The 20594-nt window shown below is 31.9% G+C and overlaps 2 protein-coding genes and 2 pseudogenes across 3 annotated transcripts; 1 reads left to right on the top strand and 3 right to left on the bottom strand.

Annotated features, from left to right (window-relative positions):
• Positions 1-2934: 2934 nt before the first annotated feature.
• LOC146949761 (thioredoxin-like) lies at positions 2935-3854 on the bottom strand (annotated as a pseudogene). Its single transcript, XR_015027376.1, has 2 exons — positions 3643-3854; positions 2935-3483 (listed from the first exon to the last, which is right to left on the bottom strand). The product of XR_015027376.1 is annotated as a thioredoxin-like (transcript).
• Positions 3855-6266: 2412 nt separating this feature from the next.
• LOC146949760 (uncharacterized) lies at positions 6267-7464 on the bottom strand. Its single transcript, XM_085745741.1, has 2 exons — positions 7089-7464; positions 6267-6923 (listed from the first exon to the last, which is right to left on the bottom strand). The coding sequence occupies exons 1-2, from the start codon at positions 7183-7185 to the stop codon at positions 6610-6612; spliced, it is 411 nt and encodes a 136-aa protein (XP_085601867.1). The 5' UTR covers positions 7186-7464; the 3' UTR covers positions 6267-6609.
• Positions 7465-10845: 3381 nt separating this feature from the next.
• LOC146949759 (uncharacterized) lies at positions 10846-11683 on the top strand (annotated as a pseudogene).
• Positions 11684-13357: 1674 nt separating this feature from the next.
• Positions 13358-16512, bottom strand: LOC146949758 (small ribosomal subunit protein uS10y-like). Its single transcript, XM_085745740.1, has 4 exons — positions 16426-16512; positions 15586-15714; positions 15368-15481; positions 13358-13700 (listed from the first exon to the last, which is right to left on the bottom strand). The coding sequence occupies exons 2-4, from the start codon at positions 15698-15700 to the stop codon at positions 13558-13560; spliced, it is 372 nt and encodes a 123-aa protein (XP_085601866.1). The 5' UTR covers positions 15701-15714; positions 16426-16512; the 3' UTR covers positions 13358-13557.
• Positions 16513-20594: the final 4082 nt, after the last annotated feature.

Raw genomic sequence — 20594 nt, 5'->3', positions numbered from 1 at the left:
TTTCTAAGTTTTGCTTCTTACCCTCTCATATATTCATAACGTCTTTTGTTATGAAACATGGCATCCATTGATGAAGGAGAGAAAAACTTGTAAATTCTTTCTATTGATGGAAAATGAAATGTTACAATATGAGAAAGTTAGTTACCATGTAACACCTTAAGCCTATATATAGGCACTAACTAACTAGTCTCTAATAGTCCCCCTCAAGTTGGAAGGTGTTCAAAACACTTCCAACTTGAAATGAGAAAAGACGAGGAAAGATGCCGGAAATACATCGGCTAAAAAAAATATCAAACAAGTGCTCATCCAACAAGAAGCAACCACAACTCAAGGTTGAACCAATTGAAGGAAGGAGCATCAAAGCAACGCTTAACCACCATCCGGTAGAAGCCAATATCAACAAAGCCAATTAAGGCACAACGCTTAACCATCAAGAGTGTTCAACCACTCAAGATAGAAGCACAAGACAAGAAAGAAGTGCAAGGAAGAGCCATAGTCTACAATGGAAGGAGGTCATATGCAAGACCAAGGTTCCAAAGATAAAAAGTGATGCCCTTCAATGCCAAGCCGAGACAAGAAAAACCAATGCTTCCAAGAATGAAGCATAACAAATATCCAAAGAAAAGGTCTTTGATTGTCCAAAATGAATGAACCAAATAGTAGTAGCAAAGAACATCATCAACAATCCAATAATGAGAAAAAAAAATCAATCAATCAAAGGCTTCCAACGAAGAACCCATCTATGTCTTCAAAAAAAATCCACAAATGTAGACAACCAAGAAAGGGAAAAAGTGCAGCCAGTTCATGAAACATAACAGCAGGGTAACTCAAGCTTCAACTCAGAACCAACTCAACTTGTGAGTATATATCCAATGCAAGCTTAATCAACAATATCTGGCTGCTCAATCATAACCAGCTACCTCAACACACCAAAAAAAAAGAACCTCAATCTTCATTGTTGAGGCCAAACTAAAAGCAAGTATAAAATCAATCTCCAATGATACATAGTCAATGAACAAATGGGATGAATAGCCAAAAATGCAGGAAGGCAGTGACTTGAATATATCTTCTGGTATGGATAACCAACTACTAAACAGTAGCAGTGGCCTTTGTATATGCAACTTCAAAGAAAAAAATCTTCTACACCTCATAAGTTGTGATACTATAGACTTAAACCTTCCAATTAAAAGAGAGCTCCAATCATCTTAAGAAATAAACCTTGTATTCCAATCAGCACAAACCCATTTTGATTTAATAAGAATTGCCACGGGCATGAAACTATTAGACCTTGAATCCATAAACTAGTCTCTCAATCAAGACAATTTGCAAAGTGCAAATGCCAACACAGGTTGACGCAATGGCAGTAACATGCATTGATGCACACAATTAATGCCTCCAGCTCCAAGTATTAATAACATTCTCATATCAAAAACAGTAAAAATGTAGAACCAACAACAAAATCACAATCCAAACTTGACTAATTGTAAGTGATCCAATAGAACGATATGAAATGTATTTATTAGTAACCTTCCATTAACAACTCAGCCAAGAAAATCCATACCCAAAATGATAAGCCATTGCTTTTACAACAAACACATCAATCGAAGAGAGTGAGAGAATAGACCTGCACTTACAATCCAGACTCCACCAAGCCACAATAGTGAACCAAGAAAGCTGAATCTACAAAACAACTCTCGCAACGACAATTTCATCAACAAGCCACCGTCAACGAAGTCGAACTCAAACCTCAAAGCAAATTGAAGGTGAAGAATCAAGATGGATTCAGATTAAATCGAGAACCAAGCACAACACCAAAGTCAGTAAACAACATTCAGTTTCAGAACAAAACTGAATCCATAATCTCATAACAAGCATCAATCAATCAAGAACCCTACGATTTGGGAATAACACGAGAAGGAAAATGAAATTGAGATGAATGAATCACACAATTGACTGAGATCAAATTGAAAAAAAAACGAAATCCCAAGCACTGAAACTGAATTCGAAACACAAGATGAAGAAAGAGGAATCGCAAAACGGAAACTCAACTGAAATTGAAGGAATCGAAATCGACTCGAACAAATTGAAGATGATCAGATAGTGAAATCAAAATCGGATTGGAATTGGAATCCCAAACCCTAAGATTTGGGGGAAAATGCGATAATGAAAGATTCCGACCAAGAGACTGGAATCAAATATGAAACTGAATCAGAACATGGATTTCAATCCAGAAATCGATAAGAAACGAGAAGTAATCAGATTCCGATATCGAGAATCAAAGAGCAAGAATCGATGAAGAAGAGATACGAAAAAAAAATCAACGGAAAGGGAAGAACATACAAGAAAAGAATCGAGAAAATGAAGATGAGAAAAATATACTTTCTCTGGAAAATGCAGCGGAAAAATTGTTCAAGGTGGATACCATATTTGCTCTGATACCATGTTATGAAACATGGCATCCATTGATGAAGGAGAGAAAAGCTTGTAAATTCTTTCTATTGATGGAAAATGAAATGTTACAATATGAGAAAGTTAGTTACCATGTAACACCTTAAGCCTATATATAGGCACTAACTAACTAGTCTCTAATATCTTTAACCTCAAATCCATATTTTGACTTATGTTTTCAGTTATTCAATTTGTTTGGTTTCAACTTAAATAGATAACTCTACTTACCTTTTGTTGATGGATATTGTAGTTGTCAACTAAAAATGAAGTGTTTAAAATTTGGTTATTTAGAGAATTGATTAACCGATAACTAATTTTAAAAAAATATGGTTTGCTTTTTTTTGGTTACAGAAAAAAAATATGGTTTGCTTCCAACAACAACAACTAAATTCAAATACACAAATACCATTATATTATTTTGTTTATACATCATAAAGTCACAAATTTCACTTATAACGGAAAATAAAAAATAAAAAACTCCATATGTCTCAAATTCGTTTATGATACAAATACTTCATTTTTTTCCAAGTATTTATGCTTAGTGCGTGACTATAATTATCTAAAAACCACAATATGAATCATCCCATAAATGATTATAATTTTTTGATTGAAAACCACAAATGATTATTCAAGAAAGCATTACATCCAAATTTGACAGCATTGGCTTGATGAGATAGCCTTTACTTCTAGCTGAAACCTTGTTTTTTTTTTCTGCCCATCTCATAGGTTTTGTTTCATATGTTTTGATAAACGTTGTCTTGGGTACGTTACCAAGAAGTCTATCTCTTTGTTCACCATTCTTGAAGAAAATGACAGTTGGAAGACCTTGAATCTCATATGTATAAGGAGCAAGTTGATTGTCATCAACATTGAGTTTGAAAAACTTGACCACACCTGCATAATCATTTGCCAGTTCAACCATGTTTGAATGAACATTTTTGCAGGGACTACACAACGGAGCGAAGAATTCCACCAACACAAGAGTCTCAGAGTTAAGGACAAGGGAACCAAAATTTTGATCAGTAATAGAAGCCACTGCAATATCCAATAACAACATAAAAGTTTAAATAACTTGACACAGTCATTTTTTAACATATCTAAAACAAAATATCGTGGTACTTGTCAATTCATCTGCAAACAAACAAAAACACAAAATCTCAACAACAAATATTAGGTTAATAATTAAAACCAAACCTCCATTGGAAGCATCTTGAGTGGCAGCGTTGAGGAGTTGTGCGGTGGCCATGGATGCTGAAAGAGTGTGAAAAAGTATTATAAAGATGAAGGAAGACATTGTTATTGTGACGGCAGTCATGGAATGAACAAGTGTGACTGTGTGTGAGACAGACAATTAAAGGAGAGTTTTATGGTTTTCTGTCTTTCAACATTGTTGTTTTGATGGTTAAATAAGTAAATAGTCCCCATAAATATACTAACATTTGATTTTAGTCTTTTTAAAAATTTTCATTTATGAAATTAATTCCTGCTCTAGTGTAATACTCAATGTAGAGCAGAGACTAATTACATAAATTAAAAATTTTAGAGGGACCAAAAGCCTAAAAAATATTTTATGGGACTAAAATCAAATATTGGTATATTTAGGGGGACTATTTACTTATTTAACCCTTGTTTTAAAGACACAAATGCAGTGCACCATCATTTAAATGCAGGTTTAGTCTTCTAACTTTTATAAACTTTTGGTTCCTCAATTAAAAAAAAAAGCTATTTCAGCTTCCCAAGCTTAAAGATAAAGGGACAAACTTGCTTAAAAGACGCCATATGTCTCAAAATAGGAGGCTGAAATTGCTATTTTTTTGAAGATAAAGGTAAAAATTGCAATATTTTGTAAGGTTAAGAGGTAAAAAATATATTTAAACTATAAATTGGTCTTGCTTGCATGGTATCATTATCCAACCAAATTTTAAAGGCACCAACGGTTCTCTAAAATAATATTTATTTGACAGTGGAATAGTGTTTGTGTGTAACCTTTCCTAAGAAAAAATAATACATTTTTCTGAGTACGCCTTTATAGCACTACTGATATAAAACAACGCACCAGTTATTATTAATCCGCCGTATAAAATACTTCCACCGAAAAAAAAATATATACTTCCACCGTTTTCTTAAAGAAAATAAAATAATAATAATATAACTTTCACAGTTGTAAATTATATGTCAATTTACCAAAAAATTATTTACTCTAAATTATATGTCACTTTACAATGTCAATGAATCATTAATGTTTATTTTCCTATTGTACCCCTTACTATTTATTACTTTATCATTTTTTCCAATTCTTTTAAAGATTAAATAAGTTTTTAATTCCTATAAATAAAAAGAAATTCATTTTTAGTCTTTCTAAAAATGATGATAGATTTTGGTCTCTAAAAATGATGATAGATTTTGGTCTCTATAGATTTTTCAAGTTAAAACTACTGAAAATTTGGACATAAAAATCAAATTTTGAGCTAATTTTTTATGAATGAACTTTTTATAATGTTTAAACATGTAAAAAATCATTCAAAAATTTAAAAGTTTAAACATAATTAAACAAATTTTAATTCAACAAGAACTAAAATTGCATGCTAGATTTTTTATAGGGACCAACACATATCACTTCTTTTATGAGAGCTAAAAACAAAATTGACTATATTTATAGGGACCAAAAACATATTTAATTCTTCTTTTAATTTATGTTTTATTTACCATTCGTGAAGAATATTTTTGTAAAACAAATCACAATTACTCTTTTCTATACAACATTAACTACACTTCTTAATCCATATAAAATTGTTAAAGTGACATACAATTTAAAATAGAGGGAATATGATACATGCTCTTTTCAAAAAATAAACTATCATACATGCTGTCCTTTTTTTTAGGGGACGTTGTCTTATCATGCTTGCAAGTCACAAAGACTATTCTTATCATGTTATTGTTATGTGTTTGACATTTTTTTTTATGCTACTCTTCATTTCAAATAAATGTCGCTTTAACAAAAAAAAATGAAAATAAGTGTCGTTTTACTTTCTCGATGCAATACTAATTTATTTTAAATTTATCCCTAAAATAATATCGTGCACATGATATTTTTGTATGAACATATGTGCACAACGTTCAAGTCATTATAAACGCACTGGTTACCAAAAACAATCCTCAAATCTTGGAACGAGCAAATTTAACCAAATGTTGGCGGATTGGAAATGGGCTAACAACAACCTGATGTGTGATATACAGTTCGGGAAAGCATCTGTCGCAGCGAACAGCTCTGGTACATCATAATCAGAGTAGTTTGTCAACATGTAGTAGTTTGTAATTTTTAACTAAACAAGATAAAATATTATAGAACGAACATTATTGCATCAATTGTTTATACCGTCGATGCGTCAAATATACTTTCTAGGTTGATCTGAATCTGAATCATATATACTTTCTAGGTGTTGGCTTCGAGGATTATAGTAAAAGTTTGTAACAGGTGAAGTTGGCTATCGTGACTGGTGAGTCTCGTGGTGTTAATGGATGCAGATTTGTAAAGGAAGATTAAAAAAAGACAAATTCTTATTTACCCGTAAAAAAAAAGTGGGTAGAGTTTTTTTTTTTACTCAAAAAAAGTGGGCAGAGTTATCCATTTATTTGGTGTCAAACTTAGAATAGATAACTCTACTTATCTTTTGTTTTTTTTTTTTTTTTTTTTGAGAGATCTACTTATCTTTTGTTGATACATATTGTGGTTGTAATGAAGTGTTTAAAATAGCTACTTAGAGAATCAATTAAACGGTAACTAATTTTAAGAAAGTGTGGTTTGCTTACAAAAACAATTAAATTCAAATACACAAATACCATTATATTATTGTGTTACAACGACAAAAAAAAAACCTCCATATGTCTCAAATTCGCATCTAATACAAATACTTCGTTTTTTGTCCAAGTACTCATGCTTAGTAGGTGTCTCCATATTGTGTCGTGTACTATAACATTGCTCTTATCTAAAAACGACAATATGGGAATCATCCCATAAATGATTATAAGTTTATAACTTTTTGATTGAAAACCACAACTGATTATTCAAGAAAGCAAAACAACAAAATTTGACATAATTGGCTTGATGAGATATCCTTTACTTTTTGCTGAAGCCTTGTTTTTTGTTTGATTTTGCCCATCTCATAGGCTTTGTTCCATACGTTTGATAAACATTGACTTGGGTTGGTTACCAAAGAGTCTATCTCTTTGTTCACCATTCTTGAAGAAAATGACAGTTGGAATACCATGAATCCCATATTTAGAAGGAGTACGTTGATTGTCATCAACATTGAGTTTGAAAAACTTGACCACACCTGCATAATCATTTGCCAGCTCAACCATTTTGGAATCAAGATTTTGGCAGAAGCCACACCATGGAGCATAGAAATCCACCAACACAAGAGTCTCAGAGTTAAGGACAAGGGAACCAAAATTTTGATCAGTAATAGAAGCCACTGCAATATCCAATAACAACATAAAAGTTTAAATAACATGTCACAAAATCATTTTTTTTAACATATCTATAACAAAATATCGTGGTACAATTGCCACTTCGTCTGCAAACAAACAAAAACACAAAATCTCAACAACAAATATTAGGTTAATAATTAAAACCAAACCTCCATTGGAAGCATCTTGAGTGGCCATGGATGCTGAAAGAGTGTGAAAAAGTATTATAAAGATGAAGAAAGACATTGTTATTGTGACACTAGCCATGGAACTAACAAGTATGATTATGTGAGAGACAGACAATTAAAGGAGAGTTTTATGGTTTTCTGTTTTTCAACATTGTTGTTTTAAAGACACAAATGCAGTGCACCATCGTTTAAATGCACGATTAGTCGCCTCTTTGGTTCCCCAATTAAAAAAAAGCGATTTCAGCCTCTCAAGCTTAAAGATAAAGGGACAAACTTGCTTAAAAGACGCCACATGTTCTAAAATAGGAGGCTGAAATTGCTTTTTTTTAAAGATAAATGGACAAAATCGCTATTTCTTAAAGATAAAGGTAAAAATTGCAATAATTTGTAAGGTTAAGAGGTAAAAAATATATTTAAACTTTAAATTGGTTTTGCTTGCATGGTATCACTATCCAACCAAATTCTAAAGGCACCAAGGGTTCTCTAAAATAATATTTATTTGACTGTGGAATAGTGTTTGTGTGTAACCTTTCCTAAGAAAAAATAATACATTTTTCTAAGTACGCCTTTATAGCACTGATGATTTTAAAACAACGCACCAGTTATTATTAATCCGCCGTATAAAATACTTCCACCGAAAAAAAAATATATACTTCCACCGTTTTCTTAAAGAAAATAAAATAATAATAATATACTTTATATATATTTTGCCATTAAAAATATATATATATATATATATATATATATATATATATATACTTTCACAGTTGTAAATTATATGTCATTTTACCAAAATTTATTTGTTCTAAATTATATTTTTTTTGACTGGTGCTTATCCAAGATTTGAGGATCCGGTGCATTAGTGCTGGTATGATCACATCTTTGTTCTAAATTATATGTCACTTTACAATGTCAATGAATCATTAATGTTTATTTTTCTATTGTACCCTTTGCTATTTATTACTTTATCATTTTTTTCAATTCTTTTAAAGGTGAAATAAGTTTTTAATCTCTATAAATGAAAAGAAATTCATTTTTAGCCTTTCTAAAAATAATGATAGGTTTTCGTCTCTATAAAAATTTTAGCACGTAGCTTTAGTCCCCGTTAAATTAAATTTTGTTTAATTATGCTTAATCTTTTATATATTTGATTGATTTTTTACGGACATATTAATAACATTCTTAGAAACTTCCTTAAAAAAAGAACATTCTCAGAAACTCTTTTATAAAAAATAGGAATTTTTTAATATGTTATGAATTAAATATAAATTTTATTAAACGTTTGCACATAAAAATCAAATTTGGAGCTAATTTTTTATGAATGAACTTTTTATACTATTTAAACATTTAAAAAATCGTCCTCGTGAGCTTAGCTCAGTTGGTTGGGATAATGCATAAAATATGCAAGGTCCGGGGTTCAAACCCCGGCCACCACAAAAAAAAAATGTAAAAAATCATTCAAAAATTTAAACATACAAATTTTAATTCAAATTTTAATTCAAAAGTAAAAAATCTCATTCAAAAATTTAAACATACAAATTTAATTCAAAAAATATTCAAAAATTTAAACATAATTAAACAAATTATAATTCATTAAACAAATTTTAATTCAACAAGAACTAAAACAAATTTTAATTCAACAAGAACTAAAACTGCATGCTAGATTTTTTTATAGGGACCAACACATATCACTTCTTTTATGAGGGCTAAAAACAAAATTGACTATATTTTTAGGGACCAAAAATATATTTAACTCTTCTTTTAATTTATGTTTTATGTACCATTAGTGAAGGATATTTATTTGGGTTAACTATGTTTCTAGTCCCTATAAAATAGCGACCTTGTAAGTTTAGTCCTTACTTAATTTTAATAGCATTTTTAGTCCCTAATTTTGTTTTTCTGCACTGAGTATTAGTCCCTACTCAATTCAAATTTGTTTAATTTATGCTTAAACTCTTAAATTTTTGAACATTTTTTTGCAGACATGTTTAGAACATTACTAAAAGTTCGTCCGCAAAAAATTATTGCAAAATTTGATTTCTACATCCAGATTTTATTACTTTTTATCTTTAACTTTTGTCGTTTTAAAAAATTCATATTTAATTCATTTCATGTCAGAAAATTCTAAATTTTAGTAAACGAACCTTTCATAGTGTTCTAATCTTGTCTCAAAAAAATCGTTCAAAAATTTAAGAATTTAAGGATAATTAATCAAACTTTGTTTTAGCAGGGACTAAAATTATAAGTAAATTTTTTTTTATAGGGACTAAAAATGCTATTAAAATTAAGTAGGGACTAAACTTACAAGGTCGCTATTTTATAGGGACTAGAAACATAATTAACCCTATTTATTTTAATTCAAAAGTAAAAAATCATTCAAAAATTTAAACATACAAATTTTAATTCAAAAAATATTCAAAAATTTAAACATAATTAAACAAATTTTAATTCATTAAACAAATTTTAATTCAACAAGAACTAAAACAAATTTTAATTCAACAAGAACTAAAACTGCATGCTAGATTTTTTTATAGGGACCAACACATATCACTTCTTTTATGAGGGCTAAAAACAAAATTGACTATATTTTTAGGGACCAAAAATATATTTAACTCTTCTTTTAATTTATGTTTTATGTACCATTAGTGAAGGATATTTAACTCTTCTCGATGCAATATTAATTTATTTTAATTTTATCCCTAAAATAATATTGTGCACATGATATTTTTGCATGAACATATGTGCACAACTCGGGGTTCGAACCCTGACCACCACCAAAAAAAACATATGTGCACAACGTTCAAGTCATTATAAATGCACTAGTTACCAAAAACAATCCTCAAATCTTGGAACAAGCAAATTTAACCAAATGTTGGCGGATTGGAAATAGGCGAACAACAACCTGGTGCGTGATATACAGTTCGGGAAAGCAGTTGTCGCAGCGAACAGTTCTGGTACATCATAATCAGAGTAGTTTGTCAACATGTAGTTGTTCGTAATTTTTAACTAAACAAGATAAAATAATATAGAACGTACCACGAACTCAAACATTGCATCAATTGTTAATACCGTCGATGCATCAAATACTTCAAGAATTATGTACCCAAACCTATAGTACCAATAAGAGGAGTGTTACAATTTTTGAATTTGTAGGTTGATATGAATCTGAATCATATATACTTTCTAGGTGTTAGCTTCGAGGATTATAAGAAAAAGTTTGTAACAGGTGAAGTTGGTTATCATGACCGGTGAGTCTCGTGGTGTTAATGGATGCAGATTTGGTAAGGAAGATTAAAAAAAAAAAAAAGACATTCTTATTTACCTGTAAAAAAAGTGGGTAGAGTTATCCATTTGTTTGGTGTTAACTTAGAATAGATAACTCTACTTATCTTTTGTTGATAGATATTGTGGTTGTAATGAAGTGTTTAAAATCGGCTAATTAGAGAATCGATTAAATGGTAACTAATTTTAAGAAAGTTTGGTTAGCTTACAACAATAATTAAATGGGTTAAATATGTTTTTGGTCCCTATAAAATTGGGAACTTCTATGTTTAGTCCTTACTTAATTTCAATAGGTTTTTTAGTCCCTACAAATTAAATTCAATTCCGTCTGAAAACCGTTGGAAATTAAATTCAATTCCGTCGGAAAACCGAAGGAAATTAAACTCAATTCCTTCTGAAATCCGTTTGAAATTTAGTCCATTATATTAGAATATGTCTAGATGCATTGTATGTTTGACTTGTAAATATTCATTAGCAATTCATTAGCAATTGATTAGTCATGAATTATATTGATTAGCAATCAAATAGTTTCTAAAATAGAATCAGCAATGGTTGTATATTATTCACAATTGATATCAATGAAAGGCACAGAATTATATTCTTACATGGTATCACCTCTTCCGATCCAAACCTAACCCTTCTCTTCTCACTGTCGCTGTTTCCTCTTCTGCTTTACCATGTCAACAGATTCATCAGTCACTCAATCTGTCCTTCCTCCAACGGCGGCTCCAAAACTTCACTCCGCTTTCGCCATCAATAATGTCAAAACCATCATCCCTATAACGTTGGAAAATGACACTAACCTCTACCTCTATGGTCTGCTCTCTTCAAGGTGCAAGCACGCGTTCACAACGTGCTTGATCACATCATCCCGCCGTCAGATGAACAGGCCATCAAAGCATCGGCTGACCTTAAGGCTACTGATTCTGATATGTGGAATCGCCTCGATGCTGTCGTGTTGCAATGGATGTATGCAACAGTCACAACAGATATTCTTCAATCCATCCCTGTTGTTGATGATTCCGCTGAAGCATGCTGGAACCGCATCACCGCAATGTTTAATGACAACAAACATTCCCGTGCTGTGCAACTAGAGAACCAGTTCAGCAACACAAACCTGGAAGAGTTTTCCTCCACCAAAGCATACTGCACCCGCCTCAAAACTCTCGCAGACCAGCTGGCAAACGTGGACTCTCCTGTTTCCAGATTAATATCTACTTCATCGTCTAGATTTGAACCAACGCAGGACCTCCAAACTTATTTTCCCTAGCTCAAACCAGTTGTTGAGCTAACCAACCCCTGACCTAAAATCCAAATTTTAAGGTGGTATTAGAGTTTAACACTCTTATCAGGCCAAGAGCATTGTCATTCCACCATCTCAACACACTCTTAATGATTAGGACCAGGCGTCTAAATTATGCAATAACACGGATCTCAACGTTATTAATTACTCCCTCCGTCCCTTAATAAATAATTTTTTTGTAAAGAAATATTGTCCTAAAATAACTGACCTAATTCACTTTTCAATGCAATATTAATTTTTTTTCTTCCAATTATAACTCTAATTAATACCACTTTCATTACTCACAATTCAATAATATTCCACTTTGCATTTATGATAATGGAAAATACATCAATACTTGACAAGATTATTTAAAATCATTTTTCTTTCTTTCACTAATACATTTTTCTTAATAAGTGTGAAATGAGTAAGTATATCGCTTAATTTAGGACAGAGGGAGTAACCGAATAGTTTGCTTTTGAAAATGATCAGTTTAGCTCAGTCGAAGTATATTATATTATGTACCAGTGATTATTATGCCTTAATTGCTTTGCCTGACAGATTAAGGGATTTAACAGTGCTGGAATTACAATAACTGGTGCTATGGTTACTCTTTGCTCTGAACTGTTTATATTATTTAGTATTTTAGGGTTTTAGTTTTGGTGTTTAATATTTTCTTTCGTAATTAGATTTTTGTTGTTGCAATGTTGGTATTTTTTTTTTGTTGTGTCCGGAATTCGAACCCCGGACCTTGCATATATTGTGCAACTGAGCTAAGCTCACGGGGACTGCAATGTTGGTATCTGGTACAGTGCTGCTGCATTTGAGTAGGGCGACCGTACGATTGAATATATTGTTTTCCCTCTGTTTATGTAACTTCTCCACTTGCTGATTTTGGTTAAATTTTTTTTTTATTTCAATTTTTTCAACTCTTTACTTTAGCCACTTTTTTAGATTAGTAATTGTTTAACATTTGGTCATTTAAAAAAAATAGTAATGTTTAACATGGCTGGTGCTTTGGTTGATAAGGGATTTAATAGTGTTGGAATTATCATGGCTGGTGCTTTGGTTGATAGAGCTAGAAACTTATCATTTGTTGCTTATGTCTGTACAATTGTTTTCATAGAAAACATGTGCAAATCAGTGTACCTTGCTTCTATTTCTCGTGTTGGAAGATCATCAATGTTTCTTGACATGTCTCATTCATTTGACTATTTTTTGAATCTATCATTTAATCTCATATATACAACTTCAACTTTTCATAGGTAAAGCTAGTGGTCTTGCTATATTTGGTCTTCTATAGTGCAATGGTAATTCTTAGGCTTTTGTTTGAGAGTTTGGAAAGGAGGGTTTTAGAGGGTGAAAAATATAAGAGAAAATGGAGAAATCTTTCACAATTTTTTTTTTTGAAAGAGTGTTTTTTAAAGAATGATAAATTAATGTTTATGATTAATTTTATGAATATTATAATAACATAGATTAGACCCTTTAATGGTTCGGTGTTCTTGGTCAACTACATGAATCAAAAGACTTTCAGTTCCCAATCCTAATGACATCTCCAAGATTCCTCATTCTTTTCAACCCGCAACCTCTCTAGACAGCAGGTAGGTATTCCCTAAGACTTTCAAAAGAGGTTTCAATCCTATTGAATTTCAAAGCATTATATGTATAAAGCAAACACATAGAATTGGAAAATTTTATCAAGAGATAGTAATTTAATTTGAATAGAAATCTAAAGCATATTGAGCATAACATTTCTTCAGCTATTCATCAATGTCCAACACTGTAAAACTAACGAACACAAGCCAGCTTTGTCCCAAAACCGAAACTACAAAAATATAGGAAATAGGAAGTAGAAATCATAACAAGTTAAAACTCGGATCAAGATCAAGCGTCAGCAATGGTCACCTCAACCTCGACACCAGGTTCGATGGTGATAGAGGTAATCTGCTTAACAACGTCTGGGGAACTGTAAAGGTCAATGACCCTCTTGTGCACACGGAGTTCAAATCTATCCCAAGTGTTGGTACCTGAAACAGAAGGAAGCTCATAAACACAAGCAGTTCATAACGTTCATTCAGAAAGCCTACACATTGAACACAATACTTCAAAAATCAAGTCAGAAGGCTAACTAACACATATTGTTGGTTAATAAGAAACATTAGCAGCATACAATTCACACCCAATTCAGGTGGCATGGGAAATTATATTTCCTTGACTTGGAACAGGATCAGAAAACTACACTTTTCAAGATTATGAATTATATTTTGGGGCTTGGGCCATGTGAATTCTCACAAACCATCCACACATAGAATCACTTGCACGATAAGAAAAGGAAATATATAACGCATTCAAACCACACACAAAGAAGAGAATAGCCATGATATAAATAACTACACAAAGCATGAATGAATTCCAATTTCCAACCCATGCTAGACAAGAAGCATTCATAAAACAGTCACTTTATAGCACAAACAATTAGCCGAGGAAGATTCAGATTCAAGTGCCAAATAGCAAATACCATTCAAAAAAATGAGATAAAAATTTAGACTATGGGCCTGTTTGGATTGGCTTATTTGAGCTTGTCTACTGGCATAAGTTGTGAGACTGTTTGGGAGAACTTTTATAAATAGTTTGACATTTTAATAAGCTTTTTTCAGCTTATTTTTATAAGTTCTCCAAGATAGTTCATGAAAACAACTTATAGTATATACAAAAACAGTTTAACTTTAACCAGGTTGCTTGGGCTCCAGTGGCAAGGAGCTCCTTCCAAGGACGTATCCGGGGAATACCAGGTTCGATTCCCAAGGGGAACGCTTGGCAGTGCGCATGCCTCTACGCACGAGCCAGATTAGTCGCCCACCTTTGGTGGGTCGGAATCCAGTGTGAAAGCCAAAAAAACAGTTTAACTTTTATGTTATCATTTACTATAAAAATAGTTGATGGAAACTTATACATAAGCGATTATCACGATAAGCGCTTGTGCTATAAGCTGCAAATAAGATCCTTATCCAAACAGGCCCTATTTGTTCTATCTACAAGCACGGCACCATATGGAACATCTTTCCACTAAAACTGAAGAGATAGAAGAGCAATATAATGATAGACTTGCAAAACACAAAAAGGAAAGAGAAGTCTAGGATCACTGAAAAATACAACTAGACAGGACCAGCCTTTTTGCTATTTTTGAGAAAATTCACATAATCCACTGTTGCAGCTAACTTTATATAAGCAAAAATCATCTCTAGAAGCATTTGGATATGCAACTTAACTATATGATTATTATTACACACTCAATTATAAGTGCCAACAGCCTGTGAATATATCATAAATTATGTGTATAATTAAGTGTAACCCTATAAATCATTAAATCCATAAAAACTCTTTCAATAGCTCACTAGGATAATTATCATTTTGTTGCCTATTACTACTTTCATTACATTATCACGAATTCGCTCCTATCACTACTGTCATTAAATCACCATGAATTTTGTGAAACCATTTAACCTCCACATAACATGCAATGGAGTAGGATTGAAGGACAAGCGGAAAAACACAATTAAAATCAGGAAAGTGCATACAGCATGCAAAGTAATTGCAACGTGAACAGAAAAAGAAGCAGAACACAAAAGGAACAAGCTAACCACACAATAAAAACAAATTTTAATTATAGAGCAAAAGTAAATAAATGTTTTACCTTCACCACAAGGGGTCTTCCTAGTAGTAATGTGAAGAACCTTAGTAGGCATCCTGACAGGTCCCTTGACCCTAAGATGCTTGTCCTTAGCACCACGAACCAAGTCAGCACAAACTAACAACAACAAAGCAATAAAAATCCAAAAATAAGCATATTTAGTGATAGCAACAAACATAAAGACATGAACTTTAACTGAGCAAATAGTATAAAATACGCACCCTTCTCAAGATTTTGGACGTGCTTAGAGGAGAGAGTGATCCTAATCTTGTGGATCTGCTCCTGAGAATCCTCCAAACCTACCTTTGTTGGTTTTATAGCAGCATAAGTCGCCATTTTTCCGAGTACAACTGAGAAAATTATTAAAAAAAAGTTTTAAGTTTTATCAAACTTATAAACCATAATGTAACATGCCAGTAACATAACATCTATCTTTTGAACGGAATCCCAAAATAAGGGCCCATTTGGATTGGCTTATTTTTGAGCTTATGTAAAATAGCTTATGCAAATAAATGAGCCTTCATGTTAGTTCATAAGCTCTCACTAGCAAAAATTGTATCTTCATAAACTGTTTTTTTCATAAACTACCTTGACAAGCTTATGAATACTACATCAAAGCTTATTTATTTGCATAAGTTGTTTTGCATAAGCTCAAAACTGCTGGTTTTTCATAAACTACCTTGAAAAGCTATATAAAAGCTTATTTATTTGCTTAAATTGTTTTGTATAAGCTAAAAAATAAGCCAATCCAAACGGCCCCTAAAACTATAACTGAGTATTGAAAATTCATGTGCAACTACATGGTGCAAATAAATTGAAATTGAAATATGAAACCAATGCAAACAATAAAAAAAAAAATGATTTTTTTTATTTCAATCCAAATTGAAGTAGCGTTAAAACACACTAATCCATCAAAAAACATCGAACAAAACGGGGTAACACAATTGAAAACAAAAGGGTAATTTTCATTTTTCATCTTCCTATAACTCAAATTATTAATCCAATGCTATGAGTATAGAAATGCAAAAAGTGAGAAGAAGAAGAGAAAAATTGAAGATTACAGTGTGCTTTTTCTTCCGTGATGGAAATTGACGGCGGTGAAGAAGAATCTGCAAGCTGCTAGGGTTTCTTCAGTTTTTCTGAACAATGCGAAAAGTATAATAAGTGGTGTTTTTTATTGTGTAAACAGAAAAGGGGGTGCGCGTTCAGTAATAATCAAAGGCGAGGGGGTGTGAGAAAAGTAAATAAGATAACACAACATGGATAAAAATTGAAAATCAATTTTTTTTTGACAAAATTGAAAATCAATTTCTTATACTAGGTGGGTTTTTTTGTCTTAAAAAAAATGATTTTGTTTTAAATTATTTTTAGAGATTTTTGAGAAATGCTAAAGCTAATTTTTGTTTGTTTACTGTCATCAAAACCATTGTTTTAAGATTTGAAATTGTTACACTTAAGCTATTTGGTTTTAGAAAAAAATAGATTTTGGAAAAGCTACCATGAATAGTATTTTATTTTGAGGTTAAAAATAAATATATTAACAAGATGAATTTTAAAAGAAAAAAATTGAAACAAACACTAATAAAATAAAGTGATATTTTGGTTAAACAAAATATAATTTTTCTAAAAAAAAAAATCCCAAACGAACCGACTCTAACTGCCTTTCAAAAAAATAATACTTATACTAACTTTTTCCTAAAAAAAAATCCACAGAAAAAAAAAATACTTATATAAAATTACAATCATGAGATTAATTTTTTTTAAATATTTGTCAAAAAAAATTAAACTTTTTAAAGAGGATAATCATAAAATTCATGACCAATGAGTAACTGATCTGTAAAAAGTGGATCAAATTCTTGAGGGTGTAGCAATACACTTGAGAAATTATTTTATGGAACATTTTCTCCTCTGGATCCTGGAATAGTAACATGAACTAAATGTCTTGCCCAAGCTAAAGAACCAACTTCGAAAAGTCCCGACAAACGACGATTGATGCATGGTTCAACATTTTTAAACTATGAAATACTCGATTTCCATTCCGAATGTAGGTATAACCAGCTCGTTAGTAAGGATGATGCTTTGATCAAATATTATTTATTAAATGTGTCAAGAGAAATAAAATTTAATTTTATTGGAATTTTATTATTCATAATAGTAAATTTTTAATATTTTTTACTATAAAATGTAAAAAATTAACAATGTTTTTTTTGAAGAAAAAAATTAGCAATGTTTTATAAACGATGAAATGATGTTTTTTTTCCATGAAATAGTATTTTCTAAATTAAAAATGTTGGGAAATATCTCTTTGATTCATGAAAATGATCGTTACTTTATTAGATTAGAAAGCAAATATACCAAAACGTCTCAATTTGTGAATGCTCCATAAAAGCTTCAAAGTTGAATTCATCAAAATATAAAGTCATGACTAATGGGTTGGTTAAAATTTAAATAATGGATGAGTGTGTTTAAAGAAATGCAAAGCAAGAAGGTTATCCCTAAATACAATAACTTACAACTATCTTATTGATGGTTTGTGCAAATCACGGAGAATGTCTCATGCTTGGAAGCTGCTTGATAGAGGCCAACCTACCTATCAACGTTGACAAGGCCATTGCATTGGTCAAGAAAACTAAAGACCAAGTCATTCAACGAGATATGTACACATATAATATACTTATTGTTGGACTATGCAAAGAAGGAAGACTTAAGAATGCACATCAAAATTTCTCAGGATCTTTTGATTAAAGGATACGAACATATAGTACTATGATCAATGGTCTTTGTTTAGAAGGCTTGTTTGATGAAGCCGTGGTCTTTATGTCAAAAATGGAAGACAATGGTAGCATTCATAATGCTATAACTTATCAAACAATTATTCACGCTCTCTTTGAGAATGATGAGAATGATAAAACAAAGAAACTTCTACGTTATATGATTGCTGGAGATTTACCGTAAGAGAAGAACCAATTTGAGCTAAAGTTTCCGTTCTTCCAATGCAGGAATGGACATACATGGATTTTCTATTTTGTGCATATGATATTCCGCAATCCTGTTTCAGCTTAAGGACTCTCGGTTAGCATCGGCAAATTTTTTTTGTTTTTTCCATCAAATTTTCAGCTTATCATGTAAGAAATCATGAGTACTATAATGATTATATTGTTGGTTTTCTTGTTCTACAAATATATCAATTGGTCCAATATCCTTTGTAAATTTGTACTTTGTTGGACATATTCCGCTAGTTTATTCTTCATTGATGAATCTTTTTAATGATTGATTCAAATTATTGCCACAAAACTCTTTTCAAATAGTAGACTGGGTTGGAAATGATTTAAACCAAGCTAAATATATTTATTGGCATCAAAGACGCTAATTTTATTGAAATTGGCTTGAACTAAAAATATAAATGTAAATTATATTTCAAGAATCTCACACTAAAAATGTATTACGTGTAAAAAGCTTACTTCTGCCTTTTTTTCTTTTTGTTTGAACTAAAAATATAAATGTAAATTATTTTTGCTTCGCGAGGTAAATACTAAAAATGTTTTATCTAAAAATGCTTAAGAAAACTGGAAGCTAGAAATGAACTTGTTTTAGGAGTCTTCACAATTTGTCAGTTGGAACAGGAGGATACTACTAATCAGTTTTTGAATGTCAGTTAGAATTCTCATCAGTTTTGCGTAATAAAAGCATAGCACAAAGTGTGAAGGTAGACAGATTTTATAGTTTTCGGTAATATGGACAATTTAGTTGTCTTGAAACTAGATGCAATTTGCAGGAAACAAAAATTTAGTTGGAGAAGCCAAAGTCAGAACTTGGAAGTGGATGGACCTACTTGTTTTCAAAGGACATCATTTAGTAGGAGAATGTAAGCTAGCATGATTTAATTGTGTTGGGATTTATTTTAATGTTACTATTTATTTGGGTTCAGTTAATAAGTTCCTAGTTTCTAGGTTCCACCAAGTAGAATTGCATTTGTTTTCTTTGTAACTGTTACCACGTTTTAATACGTGAGTTGAATTTTTCTTTCTTATCATGTAAGGCTATATATGCCACCACTATGTTATTCAATAAAGTCAGTTTTTCCATTCCACAAAACTCTAACAAATTGGTGGATGGACTTTGTCTCAAATGTTGTGGAAGTGGAACATCTCACCTTCTGATAAAGTATCTGAGAAGTTGGTTTTCTCTGGATGGAATGCAGCTTCTGAAGCAGAAGTCATGTAGGAAGAACTTAAAGGGCGTCGCGAGGATGAAGTGGATTCAAGTCTTCAACGAAAAAAATGAATGAGCTTACTTTTATAGATCAGGAACACAGACAGAGAGAAGGTGCACAAGAGGAATTTCAGGATTTCGATAAGGTTGAAACGAATAAGAAAAACTGGTCAAAGTGCTTTGTAAAAATAAGGAAAGATATGAAGTTCACCAGTGAGCTTTGAGCATTTTCGGTTGAATCTGAGGGGCATATTTTTGTTTGGAAGTCAAACGAGTGTTGATTGTTCGACTACTTCAGGTTTGATTTCAACCCTTCAACCGCGAATGTCTCGGTTTCATACAGTGGGAGCAGTTCTCGTGGATGTCTGTCCGTGTGAATCGGCTGCAATTGTTAGTACAGTGTTGATGATGATATGGGGAATTTGGCAAAACAGAAATGAGTGAATTTGGAGCCAGAAAAACTTAAATGCAAGTCAGATTCTGAATTTTGTGTTTTTGCTGCAAGCTGAATGGAAGGAGGTTCGAAATGACATAGTAAGAAGTCGCAGAAGTAGCAGCGGACAGGTTGCTCAACAGTGACAGTTCCAATGCAGTGTCAGTGCCAGTTTTTTGTTGGCAGGAGGAGCAAACAGGATTTGGTTGTTGCATCCGTGAAAGGGAAGGTGAATTTGTTAGATCTCTTACAGGTTGGTCATGGTCTGAATTGGAGTTGCACGAAGGAGAAGCAGTTGCTTTGTTGACTGCCATGAATTAGGTGCATGAGATAAGACTGTCAAGTATGATGTTCCTAAGTAATTCGCAAGTTCTTATCGATGCTGTTCACGCTAGAGCTGGAGGTGTATCAGAGTTTAATGTGATTGTTAACAACATTAGGTGTATTTTAGTCTCAAATTGTAACTTTGAGATTAAGTTTATTCAGAGGCAAATGAATATGGTAGCTCATACTTTAGCTAGAGCGGTCATTTCTTATACTAGTCGCCAAGTTTATGATTACGTTCCTCCTTGTATTTACTCATTG

This window comes from Medicago sativa, chromosome 2 (assembly GCF_051527215.1).
Source record: "Medicago sativa cultivar Bolivia chromosome 2, Bolivia_mono, whole genome shotgun sequence".
NCBI lineage: Eukaryota > Viridiplantae > Streptophyta > Magnoliopsida > Fabales > Fabaceae > Medicago > Medicago sativa.
Note: the sequence above shows the minus strand (reverse complement) of the source record. Positions and strands in the feature narration are given on the sequence as shown.

Coding starts and splice junctions, on each gene's coding strand:
- LOC146949758 (XM_085745740.1), bottom strand. CDS start 15,700: ATGGCGACTTATGCTGCTATAAAACCAACAAAGGTAGGTTTGGAGGAT. Junction 15,482..15,585: donor CGTCCAAAATCTTGAGAAGG/GTGCGTATTTTA, acceptor TGTTGTTGTTAG/TTTGTGCTGACTTGGTTCGT. Junction 13,701..15,367: donor GAAGACCCCTTGTGGTGAAG/GTAAAACATTTA, acceptor CTTCTGTTTCAG/GTACCAACACTTGGGATAGA.
- LOC146949760 (XM_085745741.1), bottom strand. CDS start 7,185: ATGGCTAGTGTCACAATAACAATGTCTTTCTTCATCTTTATAATACTT. Junction 6,924..7,088: donor TCAAGATGCTTCCAATGGAG/GTTTGGTTTTAA, acceptor TGGATATTGCAG/TGGCTTCTATTACTGATCAA.